General features: G+C 38.4%; 2 protein-coding genes and 1 pseudogene across 3 annotated transcripts in view; all 3 read left to right on the top strand.

Moving 5' to 3' along the window:
* Nucleotides 1-3,069, top strand: part of LOC146711593 (myosin heavy chain, fast skeletal muscle-like) — a 13,272-nt gene extending 10,203 nt beyond the window's left edge. Inside the window, exons 27-36 of the mRNA XM_085452966.1 lie at nucleotides 80-276; nucleotides 369-543; nucleotides 1,152-1,331; nucleotides 1,417-1,620; nucleotides 1,701-1,826; nucleotides 1,913-2,083; nucleotides 2,219-2,323; nucleotides 2,407-2,502; nucleotides 2,618-2,749; nucleotides 2,941-3,069. Coding sequence (XP_085309092.1) covers nucleotides 80-276; nucleotides 369-543; nucleotides 1,152-1,331; nucleotides 1,417-1,620; nucleotides 1,701-1,826; nucleotides 1,913-2,083; nucleotides 2,219-2,323; nucleotides 2,407-2,502; nucleotides 2,618-2,749; nucleotides 2,941-2,958 — 1,404 coding nt within the window. The 3' untranslated portion in view covers nucleotides 2,959-3,069. The remainder of the gene's footprint in view (nucleotides 1-79; nucleotides 277-368; nucleotides 544-1,151; nucleotides 1,332-1,416; nucleotides 1,621-1,700; nucleotides 1,827-1,912; nucleotides 2,084-2,218; nucleotides 2,324-2,406; nucleotides 2,503-2,617; nucleotides 2,750-2,940) is intronic.
* A 3,188-nt stretch (nucleotides 3,070-6,257) lies between these two features.
* Nucleotides 6,258-20,449, top strand: LOC146711591 (uncharacterized; annotated as a pseudogene). Its single transcript, XR_014919925.1, has 12 exons — nucleotides 6,258-6,281; nucleotides 7,061-7,447; nucleotides 7,531-7,696; nucleotides 17,747-17,871; nucleotides 17,986-18,294; nucleotides 18,368-18,564; nucleotides 18,845-18,977; nucleotides 19,109-19,279; nucleotides 19,604-19,750; nucleotides 19,826-19,914; nucleotides 20,017-20,148; nucleotides 20,352-20,449. The product of XR_014919925.1 is annotated as an uncharacterized LOC146711591 (transcript).
* LOC146711592 (myosin heavy chain, fast skeletal muscle-like) lies at nucleotides 16,386-17,605 on the top strand. The gene is made up of 5 exons (XM_085455311.1): nucleotides 16,386-16,440; nucleotides 16,549-16,771; nucleotides 16,891-17,034; nucleotides 17,128-17,284; nucleotides 17,499-17,605. The coding sequence occupies exons 2-5, from the start codon at nucleotides 16,568-16,570 to the stop codon at nucleotides 17,603-17,605; spliced, it is 612 nt and encodes a 203-aa protein (XP_085311437.1). The 5' UTR covers nucleotides 16,386-16,440; nucleotides 16,549-16,567.
* Nucleotides 20,450-20,705: the final 256 nt, after the last annotated feature.

The raw sequence follows: 20,705 nt of genomic DNA, 5'->3' as shown, positions 1-20,705 counted from the left end.
ATATCTCATCCTCTCAGCATTAGACTTTAAAATTGATTTTAATTAAAATTGTCCATCTGACATTGATTGTGTTCAAAAGGCCAAGAACGCCCTGGCTCATGCTGTTCAGTCAGCACGTCATGACTGTGATCTGCTCAGAGAGCAGTTTGAGGAGGAGCAGGAGGCCAAGGCTGAGCTGCAGCGAGGAATGTCCAAGGCCAACAGTGAGGTGGCTCAGTGGCGATCCAAATATGAGACTGATGCCATCCAGCGAACTGAGGAGCTGGAGGAGGCCAAGTAAGTCACCATACTTTCATTGTTTAAATTAGTTTTCAGACTTAAAACCAACCAATTCAGCCTTAATAAAAACAGAATTCTTTTAACAACAGGAAAAAGCTTGCCCAGCGCCTGCAGGAGGCTGAGGAATCCATTGAGGCTGTGAACTCCAAGTGTGCCTCACTGGAGAAGACCAAGCAGAGGCTGCAGGGTGAGGTGGAGGACCTCATGATTGATGTGGAGAGAGCTAATTCTCGAGCACGAGGAGGCCAAGATCCTTCGTGTTCAGCTTGAGCTAAACCAGGTAAAAGGTGAGATTGACAGGAAGCTGTCAGAGAAGGACGAGGAGATGGAGCAGATCAAGAGGAACAGCCAGAGGGTGTCATGAACCGAAGTTCCGCACACAAGCTGGACCCAGGAGCAGAACACACACACACAGAGGTACGAGAGAACAAAAAATAAACTTTATTATAACTGAGGGTGTCCCGGGAGTGTAGAAGGGAAAAAAACGCACGGAACCAGAAAAACCGAGGGACCGGGAGGTGAATCGCGCAGGAACGCCGAGAGCGGGACTGTGGGAGGGATGATAGCGGGGCCGAGGGAACCGGAGGGAGGGGTGAGGGTCCGTGGGGAGAAGCTTCAGAAAGGTCGAGGCGGCTGGGGCTGATTTTGATCCAAATTCCGGACAGGCAGGTGGACAGGCTGGTAGCTCAAACACGCCGAGCTGCGATCGCTGAAGGACGACTACGGACTGGCGTGGAGCAGCAGGCTGGGCAGGATTAAATAGTCCACCTGGTGATCGCCCGGGATGGGATGCAGGTGTGGAGTTAGCAGCCACGCCCACGGGAGTGGGCATCCCATCAGCACCTCGGACGCCGGGCCACGGACCATGACAGAGGGTGATTGACTCCATGCAGAGCACTCTGGATGCTGAGGTCAGGAGCAGGAATGATGCCCTGAGAGTCAAGAAGAAGATGGAGGGAGACCTGAATGAGATGGAGATTCAGCTGAGCCATGCCAACAGACAGGCTGCTGAGGCACAGAAACAACTGAGGAATGTCCAAGGACAGCTCAAGGTGAGTTGGTAGATTGTGTGTATGTTTGTGTTTTAATTAACCTCCAAGCAAACAATGATAATATCTTTTGTTTGTTTGTCATCAGGATGCTCAGCTGCACCTGGATGATGCAGTCAGAGGACAGGAAGACATGAAGGAGCAGGTCGCCATGGTGGAGCGCAGAAATGGTCTGATGGTGGCTGAGATTGAGGAGCTGCGAGCCGCTCTGGAGCAGACAGAGAGAGGACGCAAAGTGGCTGAGCAGGAGTTGGTTGATGCTAGCGAGCGTGTTGGACTGCTTCACTCTCAGGTTGTTATTCATTACATTACAAGACTTTGAGATATAAGAGAGTGAGAATCACATCATTAAAACTGTTCTCTTTCATTCAGAACACCAGTCTTTTGAACACCAAGAAGAAGCTGGAGGCTGACCTTGTCCAGGTTCAGGGTGAGGTGGATGATGCCGTTCAGGAAGCAAGAAATGCTGAGGAGAAGGCCAAAAAGGCTATCACTGATGGAAGTTAGTACTTTACAAGCCTTCTTTTCTTTTCAAAATTCTTGTTCATGCTTGATCAATAATTCCAATACCACCCATATTTTAGGCTGCCATGATGGCTGAGGAGCTGAAGAAGGAGCAGGACACCAGTGCTCACCTGGAGAGGATGAAGAAGAACCTGGAGGTCACAGTCAAGGACCTGCAGCACCGTCTGGATGAGGCAGAGAGCCTCGCCATGAAGGGTGGCAAGAAGCAGCTCCAGAAACTGGAGTCCAGGGTATGTTGTTCTCGAACTATTATTCAAATATTTAAAAAGAAAAAACACTTTGATTCCATCACATGATCTCCACCCATTTTCTTCTCTGTACTCTTAATATTTATTAAAAGCTGATTACTTATCATGGCATTAAAGGTCCGTGAACTGGAAGCTGAAGTTGAAGCTGAGCAGAGACGTGGAGCTGATGCTGTTAAAGGAGTCCGCAAATATGAGAGGAGAGTGAAGGAGCTCACCTACCAGGTGATTACACATTTACCTAGAAATTCATAATTTCCTAAATTGTTTCTTCTCCAGTTCTAAATAACAGTTTGCTATATATACAGACTGAGGAGGACAAGAAGAATTTGGTCAGACTTCAGGATCTGGTGGACAAGCTACAGCTCAAAGTCAAGGCTTACAAGAGACAGGCTGAGGAGGCTGTGAGTGAAATGTTCTGTGACCTTAAATATTGAAAGATGATTAATTATGTAAATATAGCTCTCATGAATGATCAGATATTTCTTTAACAATCCAACATACTTTAATACTGAACAGGAAGAACAGGCCAACACCCACATGTCCAGACTGAGAAAGGTCCAGCATGAGATGGAGGAAGCTCAGGAACGTGCTGACATTGCTGAATCTCAGGTCAACAAACTGAGAGCCAAGAGCCGTGATGTTGGAAAGGTAATTCATCTAATCCCATTTTAAATTAGTTGTCTTTAGATAGATTATCTTTTATATTATATTATTATTATTAATTTTGTATACACTGATAGAATTTAGTTTATGTCCTTCTGCAATCTCATGTGGGATAACCTGTAAAATGTTAATATGTGTTGAATAATTGGATTTTTTTTTTATGATTTTTTTTCTAGGGTGAAAGTGCTGAGTAAGAGACATCTATTTGGAACCTTTTGTCAGCGTTCATAAAATATGAAACAGCTGCTAAATTGTCTGTTTGCAATGTATTAATTCAATAAACTCTTTCCTGTGACTTCATTACATTTAATCAGTATAATTTTTTTTACAAAATTCACATTGGAAAATATAATATTCAACAGAAGAATCATCATTTATACTTACAGGACATTTAGCAAATGAGGACAGCACCTCTGCTTAACATTCATCCTAGCTTTCAGTATCAGTGCTAGCAAGGTTAGCTTTACTAAAGAAACCATATCTTACATAACCTAAGATTATTTAAACATAAATGCTCTATAATAAGCAAAATGTCCATTTAGAATGACAATTAATTCCCACTGTCATATCATTTAAACAAATAAGATAATAATTCGATATTAAAGAAATACTTTCAGTATCATATACAGGGAGTGCAGAATTATTAGGCAAATGAGTATTTTGTCTATCTCAAGACTGGTTTTTCTAAAGTTTTATGGACTGATGAAATGAGAGTGAGTCTTGATGGGCCAGATGGATGGGCCCGTGGCTGGATTGGTAAAGGGCAGAGAGCTCCAGTCCGACTCAGACGCCAGCAAGGTGGAGGTGGAGTACTGGTTTGGGCTGGTATCATCAAAGATGAGCTTGTGGGGCCTTTTCGGGTTGAGGATGGAGTCAAGCTCAACTTCCAGTCCTACTGCCAGTTTCTGGAAGACACCTTCTTCAAGCAGTGGTACAGGAAGAAGTCTGCATCCTTCAAGAAAAACATGATTTTCATGCAGGACAATGCTCCATCACACGCGTCCAAGTACTCCACAGCGTGGCTGGCAAGAAAGGGTATAAAAGAAGAAAAACTAATGACATGGCCTCCTTGTTCACCTGATCTGAACCCCATTGAGAACCTGTGGTCCATCATCAAATGTGAGATTTACAAGGAGGGAAAACAGTACACCTCTCTGAACAGTGTCTGGGAGGCTGTGGTTGCTGCTGCACGCAATGTTGATGGTGAACAGATCAAAACACTGACAGAATCCATGGATGGCAGGCTTTTGAGTGTCCTTGCAAAGAAAGGTGGCTATATTGGTCGCTGATTTGTTTTTGTTTTGTTTTTGAATGTCAGAAATGTATATTTGTGAATGTGGAGATGTTATATTGGTTTCACTGGTAAAAATAAATAATTGAAATGGGTATATATTTGTTTTTTGACACCTTGTCAAGTTAGACCAAAGTCTATAGTTATATTCAATAAAAATGCTAATGAAGATTGGATGCAACTAACATGCATTTTTAATATTACTCTAGGTTATTACAGTGGAGAAAGAGAAAGAACAGCATATTTTATTGAAACACACAGTTTTACAACAAACCAAATCCATAAACTTTAATAAAGTGTTTGGAGATTAAACTTCACTTCAGCAACATAACAGAATAGTGTCCCAGCAATGGTGGGATGTACAACAGGATTGCTCCCCATAATGATAAAATGGGCAGCATTGGATTTTGTAAATAAGAATGTCTCAAAGGCATAATTATAGAAAAGCACTGACATTTAAACTACAGGGAATAGAGGTTACTTTTGAGGTCGCTTGCTTGCCTTGTTCCCATTTACACTTGCCTGTAGTATAAAACTGCAGTGCTTCACTTGTTGCTGTATCCTTAGCTATATGGTGTGATCTTTTTCTAGCGTGCCAACCTGCTGATCTGAAAATACCTGTCTCTTACCTTGCACTCAACAACAGCTTTCATTAAATTATGTCTAACATTTACAGAGGTTTCTCACATGACATGACACACACTTTACTCAATCACACATTTATCTAAAATTTATTTATTTATTTTAAAAAGGTTCATAAATTATTTCTTCTCTAGCCACTTTGTGAGGTTGTTGCTTAACTAGGTGAAATTATCAAAGAAGATTCTGTACCAAAAACCTCCCAGTTATTGCACTGGTTGCTAGCAGATTTCCACAGTTAGCTGTACTTCTTCAGATAAAAATGCTTTGAATACTTCCTAACTACTGGCCCAGCAGTAGAAATACTAGAAAGAGTGATGGAAACTGGAAATGGAGAAGGTTTGCCTTCAAAGTAAAAGCTGCACCTCAGCCAAAATTTTTCATAAAGTGCCACTATAACTCTGAAGCCAACTGCCTCCATTTCTAGTTTATGTTACACTTTTGGCAGGTTCAGTACAACTCGGAGAGTAGACAGTGTTTTTGGATACATCCATCACTTCGATTCAAATTGCTACAGCAGAAATATGCTAGTGGCCAAAGCAAACACAAGGTTTTTGCCAACTGGTTGGGGAATAGACCAACTACTTAAGTGACAGGTGGTTACCACTAGCCTCTAGGGCTGTATGACCAAGGTATTATTCACTCAATCCTACACTTTCACCATAATTGTTATATATCTAAAATGGCATACAGGTTAACGTTACGTGGGGAGTGGTTGCATGTCTCCAAAATACCAATAGTCATTCTCATACAGGTCATTACTTGTCCTCAGACCTTTTATTTTGGCAGAGTACTTGATGACAATAACCTCCTATTTATGTCACTCTTCGCTTTTTCTCCATAGAGTTTAAGGCTTTGTGAATGTTGAAGGTATCAGAGACACCTAATGTCTGGATTTGCAAATACAGAAATTTTCTAAAGAAAAAAAAATGGAATATAGTCAAAAGTAAATTGTGAGCATAGAGGCAAATGAGTAGCCATTTATACTGTGTTTCCTAAGGAAGCTTAAGTGGCTAGATCTTTCTAGAGAAATGTCACTGTGTCTCTCCAGAAGTGCAGGCCAAAGTGACTCATCTGTGCTCATTAAAACAGTACTACAGTAACAGTATCGTAGAATTTCAAAAATTCAGTAAGGTTAAACACTTGCTACTGTACACCTAGCAAGACACTAAAACATTAGACTGCATTGTCTGTAATGTGTTCCTCTAAAATACCACAGCTAAAAGAAGCAGAGGAAATAAGTAATTTCCCTGTTTTGGTTGTTTTGTTGTCTTTGTGTCTACTCTGCATTTTTCTTGCTATTCTAGCAAACTCTTGGATCACAGTGAACATGCACAATATGTTATTTTACTCAACATTTTACAATGAACTTATCTTACTTTTAAACATGTGCTTTTTTAGGAAAATACATTTGGAAATTAAACAGACTATTTAAGATGACAAATCTCTTACAGGTTAGGACATGGTCTTAACAACATATCTGAATATTGTCCTATAATATATCCTTCACTTATGCAAAAGACAAGTCACAGCTTCTTCTCTTTGCTGGATTTATTTTTGACCATGGTAGCACCTCGTGACCTGCTGGTAAGATAGCAGACATTAAGACAAGTCTGTGCAAAACTTGGCAATGAAAGGTAATTCTGGCTATGATCCCAGACTTTTCCTTCCATTCATCATTTATCACTTACTCAGTACATCTAAATTAAAATTTAAAAACTGTATGATTATTTTTTCCTTGCAGAAAGACATTAACATTTTTTTTATAACAAACAATTTTCTAGTATTGAATTATCTGAGCTGGCAGTCCTTCTTAAACTCTATTCCTAGTAGAGATATATAACACTTGTCTGGCATTAATACAAAGTCTTGCTCTGAATTTTATTTCAGATAGCTGAGGTGTTTATGTCCTGTAATAGTACACCAGTGGCATTTCAAGACTTCTCCGAATTTAAAACTCAGTACTGGCTATAATGTCAAAATGACTTGAGCTTAGAGTTTAGTATAAACTCTTTCAACTTAATATCACTGTCAAGTTAATATCAAGATTGATTGCAATAAATAATTCACAAACCATGTAGTGCACTATTATAATTTACCACTGGGTATACTGTAGACATTACTGATGTACTCACTATTTATGAGGACACTTACCTTATAAAATCTCTATTGGTTTCTCCATCAAGGAAAAACTTGATGGAGAAGCTGGCTTAAGGAATTAAGCCAGCTTCTCAGCAAGATTCTTTAGGTAACTTAAGGTAAAACTAATGAACAGCGTTCATAATGAATATTATTCATTCTTATGAAAAACAATTACAATATAAGTTCCCATTGACAAGCTCTGTTAATATAAAACTTCAAACTAGGCTCATATTGAAGAGGAGATTGAGGCTGAGAGGGCGGCTCAGGCTAAGATAGAGAAGCAGAGAGCCGACCTCTCCAGGGAGCTTGAAGAGATCAGCAAGAGGCTCAATGAAGCTGGTGGAGCAACAGCTGCTCAGATTGAGTTTAACACAAAGCGAGAAGCTGAGTTTCAGAAATTGCTCTCCGCAAGAAGCAGGCTGACAGTGTTGCAGATTGCCCAGCGCCTGCAGGAGGCTGAGGAATCCATTGAGGCTGTGAACTCCAAGTGTGCCTCACTGGAGAAGACCAAGCAGAGGCTGCAGGGTGAGGTGGAGGACCTCATGATTGATGTGAAGAGAGCTAAAGCCCTGGCTGCCAACCTTGACAAGAAGCAAAGGAACTTTGATAAAGTAAAGATTTAAATATAACCAATATCATCAGAATAGGCATACACCAATAATAACAACTAACTAATTAACCTATATAAACCTAGGTCCTGGCAGAATGGAAGCAGAAGTATGAGGAGAGCCAGGCAGAGCTGGAAGGAGCCCAAAAGGAGGCTCGTTCTCTCTGCACTGAGTTGTTCAAGATGAAGAACTCATATGAAGAGGCTCTGGATCATCTTGAGACCATGAAGAGAGAGAACAAGAACTTGCAGCGTATGCTTATCTTGCTTTTGTTGTAGCAAAAACATTTGCATATGTCAGCTCCAAGTACTCTAACTCTTGGCTGTGTTTGCTCTTTAGAGAAGATCTCAGATCTGACTTAGCAGATTGGTGAGACTGGACAGAGCATCCATGAGCTGGAAAAGGCCAAGAAGACTGTTGAGACTGAGAAGTCTGAAATACTTTATCAGTATTCCCAGCTACACCTGGATGATCCTTTCAGAGGACAGGAAGACATGAAGGAGCAGGTCACCATGGTGGAGCGCAGAAATGGTCTCATGATGGCTGAAATTGAGGAGCTGAGAGCCGCTCTGGAGCAGACAGAGAGAGGATTAGGAGTTGCTGGACAGGAGTTGGTTGGTGCTAGTGACCGTGTCAGACTGCTTCCCTCAGGTTTGATTGTTTTTAACACTTACAATAATATATTAAAATCCTTTTTACAGTGCTCCTCAAAACAAAGCTACTGTATACTATTCTGTACAACTACCTGAGAGAGAATGCAGAAATATGAAAAGTAAATATTAAATTAAACTGAAGTTAAATTAACTAATATATAAATGAGGGTGCCCTCATTTTAATTCCCATCAACTACAAGAGGAACATGCCAACATCTACCTACCCAGGCTGAGAAAGGTTCAGCATGAGCTGGAAGAAGCTCAAGAGTGCAATGACATTGCTGAGTCCCAGGTCAACAAGCTAAGAGCCAAGAGTTTGATCATGCCATGTAACATCTGCGGATTTTACTTTGACATATACCTAAGAACTGCTGCAGACCATGTACATCCTTTGCATTGAAAGAAATTATCCTCTTCCTTCACTGCATACTGGAATATATTTCAAGCCTGAGAAGTAAATTGATATAGAGCGACCAGTAGGAATTAGTTCAAAAATGTCTTTTAAAAATAAACCACCAAAAATACCCCAAAAATTGGGTAATTTCCATGATTTGTTTAACTCAATCCAAACTGTGTAGGGCAATATATTATACTTGCAAAACTGATATTCTAATCCAAAGGAGATTTTAATCACTTTAAGAGAGCAAAGTAGCCTTTGAGGCAACTTCCAGTGCCAAAACATAATATCCTAAACAACTGAAAATTCTATGCCCTCCATCAAACATTGCATTCAGTATATTCAAGCTATTTAAGTGTGAATCACACCTTAAAGTAAACTAAATAGACAGGAAGAGCATAAAAGACTTTATCTTGTTTTATGTATGCTTTACATTATGTAAAATAATAGCCAATAATAAGCGATATCAGAAATTTGTTGAACTTTTGTAATATTGTACAGTTGGAGAATTAAAGTTTTAATTTTTCAACTTTAGTCAAGGTTTCATTTTGATTTCCACTTCTGAAAATGTCAAGCAACAGTCAGTTTTTGTGACTAAAATGCCCTACTTTTGTGTGAAACTTCATAGGGGAATTCAAAACAAATAAGTTGACAGATTTTCTATCAAACTATGGAAATTAAATAACATAAAAACACAAAATTCACCTGCTTCTCTGGATATGTCGGACAAATGTCCTCTCAGTGCAAGAGTGGTATCCTAACTCTGTCCCTTAGTTGTTGTTATTTTTGACTACAGCAATGACTTGTAATCCTCTGTTAAGATGGTAAATGATAAACCACACCTGTCAACAGTTTCAGCACGTAATCTGAGAGGACACTGGAAATTATTCCAAACGTCAAGATACTTTTTCATCTCTGCTCATTCAGTAAAAGTTGAATATAAACATTTTAAATAGAAACTAATACTATGTTCTTGTACCAAAATTGTCATTTTTCAACAATCATAAGTGAAAAACACTCATTTTAAATCTTATTTGTGCAGCTGTTATTTAAGGCCTTACCTGAGGTGTCAACTTTTCTTGTATTACGTTTCCAGGAATCATGTGTTGCTCTTTTAACTTTTATGGAAAGTACAGCAGTATGAAATTAGTATCAGATACCAGAGACATGTATACTGTGCAACTATACACCAGTGACATTCTGACGCTTCCCCAACATTAGCACTCAGTCCTGGCTGTCATATCAAAATTAAATTGATGCAACTGCCTATCATAAAATGTGTCAACTGAAATCTGATCCCCAAGTACTTCTCTGGATTTATTGGAGCAGACACTTCACAAACCATGCTGTGCACTCTTGCTATGTAGTATTGAATAAACTGTGAACATAATAAGAGTAGTAAATACTGTATTTACAAATCAGTTAAAAATGATGTGTTAAAAGTAAAATAACATTATAAGAAAATGCATTAATAATATATATCTGAATGTATAATATAGTCGAATACAGTTCTATACAGATTGACTTACCAGTACTTAATTAGAATATGTAAAGTTGAGAAATTTTTAATTAATATTTGTTTTTTAGATCCAACAGTATTTTATCTTCTTTATTATAGAGAAATTGACTATAAAATTATGTTTAAAAAATATTTTTGGCATTTTTTTTTTGTCTCATGTTTAACAGAACATAATCAAAAATCACAACTATTCTGTCAATCATAAAGTAACATAGAGGTATTTTAATAAGTACTCATGGTGTCAGCAATGAGTCGATAACTGTCAAGTAACAAAGTCCCAGAACCACCCTGTAATGAAGACCGCTTTTTGTCTACATGAGGTGCAGGAACAGTCTGTGGAGCAAGAGACACCATACTTCTTACTCCTCTCAAAGGGAACAAGGTGGGATTTTACATCTTTTAGAAGTTTCTCAAACGTGATTATCAGCAGAGATCTCATTTCAACTGATTTAACTGATTTATTCATTCCATATTACTGGTTTATTTCCCAATCTTCTCACCCCCCAAAGAGATCGGGCACTAAGAGAAATCAGTCTGTAATCCTACAAGAAAAATCTATGAAAAGAAAATGTTTTATTGTTCTTCTGCTTCTTTTATCTGGAAATGTGCAACCTAATCCCGATCCAGACTGCAAATGCTTAAGTACTCCTTGTGATTTCAAAACTTGAACAGGTCTTGGTATCACTCATTTAAATGTCAGAAGTCTTCTTCCCAAACTTGATTTTGTGAAAATTTTGATGAAAGAGTTAGATACTGATATTCTTATATTATCAGAAACCTGGCTTACTAAATCAATTACTGACAAAGACATTGCAATAACGGGCTATAATCTTTTCCGTTGCGACCGCCCCAGAAAGGGTGGCGGTGTTGCAATTTATGTAAAAAGCAAATTCCATGTTACTGTCGATTCATCGGTATCTGTTTGTAAGCAGTTTGAACTTCTTGCCCTCAAACTCCAACTTTTCAAGGGCTATTTTATTACCATTGTGGGCTGTTATAGACCCCCCTCAGCTAGTAGTGAGGCTTTAGTTTCACTTAGTGAAAAACGATCTACTTTAGATTTTAATGAAATTGTGCTGGCCGGAGATTTCAACTGGGACTGGTTGTCCTCTGCCTCAGACAGTTTTAAATCCATGTGTGATTCATATAATCTCACACAACTAATTTACAGCACAACTCGTCCAAATCTTAAATGCCCAGAAAAGTCATCACTTATTGATTTATTTTTAACTAATATGCCGTATAAATATTCTCACACTGGGGTTTTCGCAAATGATATCAGTGACCACTGTGTGGTAGCTGTAGTCAGTAGGGCTGCCACGATTTGTCGACTAGTCACGATTACGTCGACTATAAAAATCGTCGACGACTGATTTAATAGTCGACGCGTCGTTTGAAACTTTGTACGATCACAAAAGACGCAGGAATAAGTGGCAGGATTTAAGAGTGTAATAACGGACTGAAACAGAAGATGGCAGCATTGCATGTACAAGGATGTCAGCTACCGTTAAACCCCGAAGAAGAAGAAGAAGCAGCAGCTGTGTCCCAGAATTCATAGCGCAGCCCAGCGCAGTTTCCAACAATGGCGGCAGCTAGTTAGTTTTAATGTTACTCTTATTATTCTTTCTGGGTCACAAAATAAACGTTTAACATATTTTCAGGCGAGAATGTAGCTGTGTAAACCTCAAATATCTGCTCAGTTTATCAGGACACCACATATTTTCAAAAGCGCTCCGACGTTTTCGGAGACATCTGTTACCCACTAGCTCGTTAGCGAGCCGGGGGCTAGGCTCACTAGCGCCGTGAGAACACCGGACTCCCCGCAAATCGTTTTCAAACCCACCGCCGTCTTTTGCTACTCAGGTTAAATATATATGAGTCACTTAGATAACTTAAAATGTTATTGTTTGGCTTTTTTTTTTAAGTATTTTATTTGTTCCTGAGTAAATCAGTTTGTCTGAGATTAAAGTTATAGTTTTTACACAGCTGAATAAACGTCAAGCAGACAGCTGATTATCAGAAGTGTGAGATGCTCCAGAATATACTCCAGTGTCCTGTTATATTTTAGATAGCAAGGAGTTTATTAATCTTCACCGAAACAATCTGCAAATTTCATTAAAATTCAATAAACTATCATCTTGTCTTTATTTTTAGTTAGCACAGACCTTAAACACTTAAAGCTGTAAGCTAATGATAGTTATATAAGAGCAGATGCTGCTGGTGCAATAAGCTGTAGTTTTACGTCTAATGGATGATGATCTGATTAGTCGACTAATCGCAAAAATAATCGGTGACTAGTCGACTATCAAAATAATCGTTTGTGGCAGCCCTAGTAGTCAGGCAATCGAAGCTCCCAAAATCAAGGCCACAGATAGCTTTTAAACGAGATTTTAAGCATTTCTGTGAGCAAGCTTTCTTTCATGATTTATGGGACTATAACTGGAGTAGAATCTACCTGATAACTGATCTTGAGCTGGCATGGAATTATTTTTATGATACTTTTATCAAAATTACAAATAAACATGCCCCTATCTGCAAATTTAGAGTAAAATGCAGAAACAACCCTTGATTTTCTCTTCAGCTCTCTAGTCTACTCAAAAAAAGGGATGCTGCCTGGGCTAAGGCCAGAAAAACTAAATCCGAAGCGGATTGGCTGATTTTTAGACAGCTTAGAAACCGTTCAACTTCCTTAATTAAAAAGGCCAAATCAGAATTCTATCTTTCAAATACTACTAAACATTTGAACGATCCTAAAAAATTCTGGAAAATAATAAAATCTTCTTATGGGGACATAATTACAAATGAGATGCCAACTTTTGTTGTAAAAGACTCCTGTACTTTAACAGAGAAATGCGACATTCTAAACTGCTTTAATGAGCATTTTGTTTCTTCAGGATCTCTATTTGAATCTTTATATCCAGATTTAAAACAGCTTAATCAACAAGAGGCTCTCTCTGCAACCGCTCAAACTGAATCTGTGGTCCAACCCTTCAGTTTTTCTCCGCTAAATGTTTTTGAGGTCCAGAGGAACAGATCAACTTGATCCCTATTTTCTTAAGTTGGCTGCAGATTTTATAGCAGAACCAATAACTTACATTTTTAATCTTAGCCTCTCGAACAGTGAGATCCCTGTAATATAGAAATCTGCCTATGTTCTCCCTTTGCTGAAAGGAGGTGATCCTTCAGATGTTAATAATTACAGGCCCATATCTAAATTGTGTGTTCTAGCAAAAGTTCTAGAAAAGTTCATTAGTGAACAACTGAAAGATTTTTTGGACAAAAATTCAGTTCTTTCCCAACATCAGTCAGGATTCAGAAAACAACACAGCACAATAACTGCTGCTATTAAAGTGGTTAATGACATTGTTGATTCAATGGACTGCAAAAAATACTGTGCGGCTCTTTTTCTTGACTTGTCAAAGGCTTTTGATACAGTTGACCATGCTATTTTATTAAATAGACTAAACAATATTGGTCTATCTGTAAATGCTGTAAGTTGGTTTTCAAATTACTTGTCAGCAAGAAAACAGTGTGTCCGTGCTGCTGGGTCTTCTTCCTCTTTTCTCCCAGTATCCAAAGGAGTTCTGCAGGGCTCCATATTAGGACCATTGCTATTTTCTCTTTACATAAACAACCTTTGTGATAATTTGTCAAATGCAGCATTTCATCTTTATGCAGATGATACAATTATTTATTGTTCATCCCCTTCAGTAGCACAAACCCTGCAATTTCTGCAGTCTGCCTTTGATGTCGTTCAGTCCCATTTAACTCAACTTAAGTTGGTGTTAAATCCAGAGAAATCCAAGTTTATGTTATTCTCAAATGGCAAAGAGTTGTTAGCTACGTCTCCTAAGTAGAGATGGACCGATCCGATATTACGTATCGGTATCGGTCCGATACTGACCTAAATTACTGGATCGAATATCGGAGAAAAATAAAAAATGTAATCCGATCCATTAAATATCACGAAAGCACCTCAGAAAACTTGCAACACGCCGTAACTCACCTCAGAACGTTAGCACGTCGGAGCAGTATGCATCACGTGATAGAGCGGCTGTGGCATGCGGGACCTGTCGGTGGTCTGGATAGCATGTGGAGCTTCGCTAGCTACCCGGCATTTCATCTCCGACAAAGTTATCCCCGAGAGAAGTAAAGCAAGTGTGTAAGTCCATCTCTGAATGTTTGTAAAGCATTCCTGCGTTAAGCTTAACAAGCGATATATGGAGCGACTGCCTCTTCTTGCTGCTACTTCAATCATGAAACTGATCAATGATCAGCTGATCGGCTTTTCTGTCGCGAGTCCGTGTCTCTTGTTTGCTTTTGGCCCACTTTGCACCAGAAAGAGGAAACCAGCGGCTGAACAACAGCAGCACATTTAAGCTTGATCAGCTGTTGTTAGAATTTATTTAATATTACTTTCTACTCCAGGATCTTTTTCTACGTAGCTGACGCTGGTAACTGTGCAGGGGCGGATCTAGCAAAGTTTAGCCAGGGGGGCCAATAGGGCATTAACAGGGAAAAGGGGGCACAAAGACATACTTTTCTTTCTTATTCTCATTTAAAATGTCTAGCTTTTAATAATTAATTATCTGACACCCAAAGTTTTAATTTGATGTAAAATGAATAGAAGTCAATTACTGTATATAGTAACTATTAAGTCTAATATACCCTAGTAAGCTATAGTACTTTTTCCTTTGGGAAGGTACCATCTGTGCAGTCTGCAATTTTGTTGAAGAAAGATGTTGAATCTATTTAATATTTCTTGAAAAATAATTGATTTCTGTGCATTTTTTTTCACACTGCATCAAATTAAGGTTGATTACGTCGATTAAGCATCATGAGGTGGCGCGTGAGGGGTGGTTCCCTATTTTTTATTTATTTATTTTTGTTGTTGCTGGGAGTTGGAACCCTATTAGTTAGGTTGCTTAATATTTATGCTAAGTACTCTTTAAAATACCAGAATAGGGAGGATGGTGTAGGTTTAAGTTTATTAGATTGATCAGTATTGCTGAACTATGAAATATTCTCTTTTGCATACAGGTATAACAGAATAGCTTTAGTGTAGTTGTTGTTTTAAACTTGAGTATGAACTTATACAAAATGCAGCAAGATATTTAAAAAACAGTTTTGTTGATTAAAAAACACTATATCGGATTCATATCGGTATCGGCAGATATCCAAATTTATGATATCGGTATCGGTATCGGACATAAAAAAGTGGTATCGTGCCATCTCTACTCCTAAGATTAAAACAATTCAAGGATCTGAAATTGAAATGGTCACATCTTACAAGTATCTAGGGATCATTATAGATCAGAATTTGTCATTTAAGACTCACATTCAAAGGCTTGTGTCGAAGTTAAAACTAAAACTAGGTTACTTTTTAGAAACCAATCCTGTTTCTCCCTCCAAGTGAGAAAACATTTGATTCGTTCAACCTTTTTACCTTTATTGGATTATGGTGACCTGCTTTTTATGAATGCACCTGCCCACTACCTAAAGAGGTTGGATACTGTGTACCATTGTGCTTTACGTTTTATTACTGGCTATGGAAGTCGTGTACATCATTGTTCTCTGTATGCTGCTGCTAAATGTCCATCTTTGCATATTCGTAGACTCTCCCATTGGTTGATTTTTATCTATAAATCTCTCCTTGGGCTGGTTCCATCTTATTTATGTGTTTATATGTGTAAAAACCACAACCAATACAACCTTCGTTCGAACAAAATCATACACTTGATTGTCCCAAAAATCAGAACAGAATGGGGGAAAGGGGCTTTTAAATACGCTGCCCCTGCTTCCTGGAATAATCTGCAGAAGGAACTGAAATTATCAGAATTGGTTACCTTGGGAGAGTTTAAGTCTGTCTTAAAGGAACGAGAGAACAGCTCTTTTACTCAGTGTGATTGTTTTTAATGTACTTTTTTTGTATTTGATCTGTTATTGTATATTTTACACATGTTTGTATGCGATATTGTATTTGTTTTAAATGTTATATACCTATGTGGTATGTGACTTTTGTTGCTATGATGCCAGGTCTCTCTTGGAAATGAGATTTTTAATCTCAATGAGATTTTTTACCTGGATAAATAAAGGATTAATAAAGTGAAAAGCTGTGCTGAGCAGACACACTCGAGCAGCAACTCTGGAAACCCAATCCAGCTGACAGGCATGTGACACAGGTGAGTGTGGTCAAGTATTCACTGGTTACCATATTTTAACGGTTTAGACATTCCTGTTAAATATGTTGCTGCTGTTTGAGTGTAGTGGCACTTTGGTCAGTCAACTGAATGAATAAATATTTTTACTGAAATATGATGGTTGAAATATTAGACACAAAGGAGCAAAGCAACTTAATTTTGGCATTTCTTTAGATTGCAGCATCTTTACACAGGATACTATTAGTTTTCAGTTGGGGTCCAGTGAGGTAAGTGGTTCGATGTAAATGACATTTTCATGATAGAAGATATCTGCTTAAGAAAATTTCAAGAACTCATAAATGGTCACATTGTTTCAATTTATGTCATATTTTCAGTCTCCAGTAAAGTGCCAACATGAGCACAGACGCGGAGATGGAGCAGTATGGCCCGGCAGCCATTTGCCTCCGGAAGCCAGAAAAGGAGAGGATTGAAGCTCAAAACACCCCATTTGATGCCAAGACGGCCTTCATTGTGACTGATCCTGATGAAGTATATGTCAAGTGTAAACTTATCAAGAGGGAGGGTGGTAAAGCCACTGTTGAGACAGAGGGAGGAAAGGTAGGTAAAAATTCTTTCCATTTTACGTCTATATATTTGTCATCCTGTCTATGTAAACATTTGTCTGCTATATCACAACAAACACCCTGTTGATTATTTAAAAATTGCTTTCTATTCAGACAGTTACTGTGAAAGAGGAAGACATCCACCCCAGGAACCCTCCAAAGTTCGATAAGATGGAGGATATGGCAATGATGACACACCTTAACGAGCCATCTGTGCTGTTTAACCTCAAAGAGCGTTTTGCATCATGGATGATCTACGTAAGTTTTATTTGAAGGTTTATCTAAAAGAAATAAAATGCAAATGAAAAATGAGAAATGTAAGCAACCCTTATGCTCTCTGCTATGATACAGACCTACTCTGGGTTGTTCTGCGTCGTCGAAAATCCCTACAAGTGGCTTCCTGTGTATGATGCTACATGTGTAGCAGCATACAGAGGAAAGAAGAGGATTGAGGCTCCACCCCACATCTTCTCCATCTCTGACAATGCCTATCAGTTCATGCTCACTGGTAAGTAGTAGTTACTGTTAAAGTTTGTGAATACAAACTAAAAGATGCCTTAAATGTGAGGTTATTGCTGCAGTTAGATAAAATTCTTTAATGTTTGTATTCCAGATCGGGAAAACCAATCTGTTCTGATTACGAGAGTATTGCACACATGATTATCTCTAAAACTTGATACAGAGGATGAATCTTGAAAATATGTCTCTTATACTGTCTCCAGTGGAGAATCTGGTGCAGGAAAGACTGTCAACACCAAACGTGTCATCCAGTACTTCGCAACAATTGCATGAGCTAAGAAGGAATCATCACCTGGCAAGATGCAGGTAATATTGGTTATTTATGATAGACCCATGTGTGGGTTGAGTTTAAGTACGATTCTAATGTTCTAATGTCATTTACAGCTTTTGTTGTGGCAAAAACATTTGCATATATCAGCTCCAAGTACTCTTGGCTGTGTTTGCTCTGTAGAGGAGATCTCAGATCTGACTGAGCAGATTGGTGAGACAGGAAAGACCATCCATGAGCTGGAAAATGCCAAGAAGACTGTTGAGACAGAGAAGTCTGAAATTCAGACAGCTGTGGAGGAAGCTGAGGTAATGTATTTTATAAAAATGTACTGTTTGTATTCAAATTTTAAAAAGTATCCCTTCTCCAGTTTATGTTGCAATAAAAAAAATTTTTTACATAACTCTTTTAATCATTTAAAGGGAACTCTGGAGCACGAGGAGGCCAAGATCCTTCGTGTTCAGCTTGAGCTAAACCAGGTTAAAAGTGAGATTGACAGGAAGCTGTCAGAGAAGGATGAGGAGATGGAGCAGATCAAGAGGAACAGCCAGCGGGTAATTGACTCCATGCAGAGCACTCTTGATGCTGAGGTCAGGAGCAGGAATGATGCCCTGAGAGTCAAGAAGAAGATGGAGGGAGACCTGAATGAGATGGAGATTCAGCTGAGCCATGCCAACAGACAGGCTGCTGAGGCCCAGAAACAACTGAGGAATGTCCAAGGACAGCTCAAGGTGACCTTTTTTCCTGATCATTTGTTAAAGAAACAGAATAGGTACTTATTTATTGATTGATTTATTTCATCAGGATGCCCAACTGCACCTTGATGAAGCTCTCAGAGGACAGGAAGACATGAAGGAGCAGGTCGCCATGGTGGAGCGCAGAAATGGTCTGATGGTGGCTGAGATTGAGGAGCTGAGAGCCGCTCTGGAGCAGACAGAGAGAGGACGCAAAGTAGCTGAGCAGGAGTTGGTTGATGCTAGCGAGCGTGTTGGACATATACATATATACATTATTATTATTTGCATTATACATTATTTGCATGTCTGAACCAGAATTAACACACTTAAGGATTAGGGAACAAAAACATAATATAATACAGAATTAAACTGCAGGTTAATAAATAAATAAACCAATAATTAAATAAATGCCTAACCATAAAAAAACATAAATACTGTTGTTGATATTATGATGATGATTAGTGTATCGATTCTGATATATTCTATATATGTAGATTCTTGATATAGCATCCAATATTTAAACCAAAATATATTTTTCTTGTTTCATTCAGAACACCAGTCTTTTGAATACCAAGAAGAAGCTGGAGGCTGACCTTGTCCAGGTTCAGGGTGAGGTGGATGATGCAGTTCAGGAAGCAAGAAATGCTGAGGAGAAGGCCAAAAAGGCTATCACTGATGTGAGATTTTTTTTTCTTCTATTTTGTTTTTCACTATTACAGGGTTCTGAAATCTCTAATTTGCAGTTCATGTTAAGTTCGATTTTAATGTAGAACAGATTTAAAATTTTGGAAATATTTCATCACTTCAGGCTGCCATGATGGCTGAGGAGCTGAAGAAGGAGCAGGACACCAGTGCTCACCTGGAGAGGATGAAGAAGAACCTGGAGGTCACAGTCAAGGACCTGCAGCACCGTCTGGATGAGGCAGAGAACCTCGCCATGAAGGGTGGCAAGAAGCAGCTCCAGAAACTGGAGTCCAGGGTACAAACTATACACAGTACTAAAACTAGTTTCACAATCGAAGTCTACCTTTCTGTAGACATGTTCTTTTGCCCTCAGCGAGACTTAGTTTTTCTTGTAATTAAATTAATTATGCTTTAATTAATTTACTTGTTTTCTTTTATTCGTTATTTATTTATATCTATATATATTTATATATGTATCTTTATTATTTAGTTTTGGTGTACAGCACTTTGCGTCAACTATGGTTATTTTAAAGTGCTTTTTAAGTAAAGATGATGATGATGATGAGGTAGAATTAAGACACTTTTATTTCTATGCTTTACCATGGCAATAATAATGTAGCTACATTGTTTTATTATATTATATTCTTTTATCAAATTCCAGGTGCGTGAACTGGAAGTTGAACTTGAAGCTGAGCAGTGACGTGGAGCTGATGCCATTAAAGGAGTCCGGAAATATGAGAGGAGAGTGAAAGAGCTCACTTACGAGGTAATTAATTATCTAACTAAAAATGATCTAATTTATTGTGCCCATTCCCTTTCACTTACAACCCTAATTGTTTAGACTGAGGAGGACAAAAAGAACATCACAAGACTTCAGGATCTGGTCAGCAAGCTGCAGTTAAGGCTTACAAGAAACAGGCTGAGTAGGCTGTGAGTCAACTACAATTATATGACAAATTTCCTTCAGCTTGGTTCATCGCACGCCCATTGACTCCCCTATAACTAAGTCAGAATTTTGTAAATCCTTTACAGGAGGAGCAGGCAAACACTCACATGTCCAGGCTCAGGAAGGTTCAGCATGAGCTGGAGGAAGCTCAGGAGCGTGCTGACATTGCTGAGTCCCAGGTCAACAAGTTGAGAGCCAAGAGCTGTGACACTGGAAAGGTAGCAACTTCTGTCCAAATATCCAAAAAAAACCCCAAAAACAATTGTGCACATCATTATAAGTGAGACACATTGTAATGCTTTGTGCAGTTAAGCAAAAATTATTAAAACAAGATATGTTAAAACAGAAAAAAGTCTTCAGAGGATTCAAATAACTTAAAACCTTTAAATAACTCTTTTTTTCTGTTTGTTTGTTTTTTCAGAGTGAGTCTGCTGAATAAGACACACTTGAATGAAGCTGTTCAACAGATTTCATAAAATATGAATCATCTGTTGGATGCTTTTAATGCATATTGCAAAATATCAATCAATGTTTTAAAAATGACTCATTCATTTTAATGTTTCTTTGCTTTCGTAAAATAATGTTTAGAATGTAAATGTAATCAATTAAGAGGGAGCTATTAAAAGTAATAAATAAAAAGCCATACTGAATTGCTTAGTAGCCACTTTTGAAAAGGAGTATTCAGAAGGAATATTTATTAGCTCTACAGATAGCCATATAATGCAGAAAATATCTAAGAAGTAATAGCTCCTGCAACCAGTATTTTATGTGAAAG

The sequence above is a fragment of the Copadichromis virginalis genome, linkage group LG4, assembly GCF_057382275.1.
Source record: "Copadichromis virginalis isolate Kocher_CV1m ecotype Utaka linkage group LG4, C_Virginalis_male_GT1.1, whole genome shotgun sequence".
Lineage (NCBI taxonomy): Eukaryota > Metazoa > Chordata > Actinopteri > Cichliformes > Cichlidae > Copadichromis > Copadichromis virginalis.
This window is presented reverse-complemented; position numbering and strand designations above follow the sequence as displayed.

Coding starts and splice junctions, on each gene's coding strand:
- LOC146711592 (XM_085455311.1), top strand. CDS start 16,568: ATGAGCACAGACGCGGAGATGGAGCAGTATGGCCCGGCAGCCATTTGC. Junction 16,772..16,890: donor TTGAGACAGAGGGAGGAAAG/GTAGGTAAAAAT, acceptor CTTTCTATTCAG/ACAGTTACTGTGAAAGAGGA. Junction 17,035..17,127: donor TTGCATCATGGATGATCTAC/GTAAGTTTTATT, acceptor GCTATGATACAG/ACCTACTCTGGGTTGTTCTG.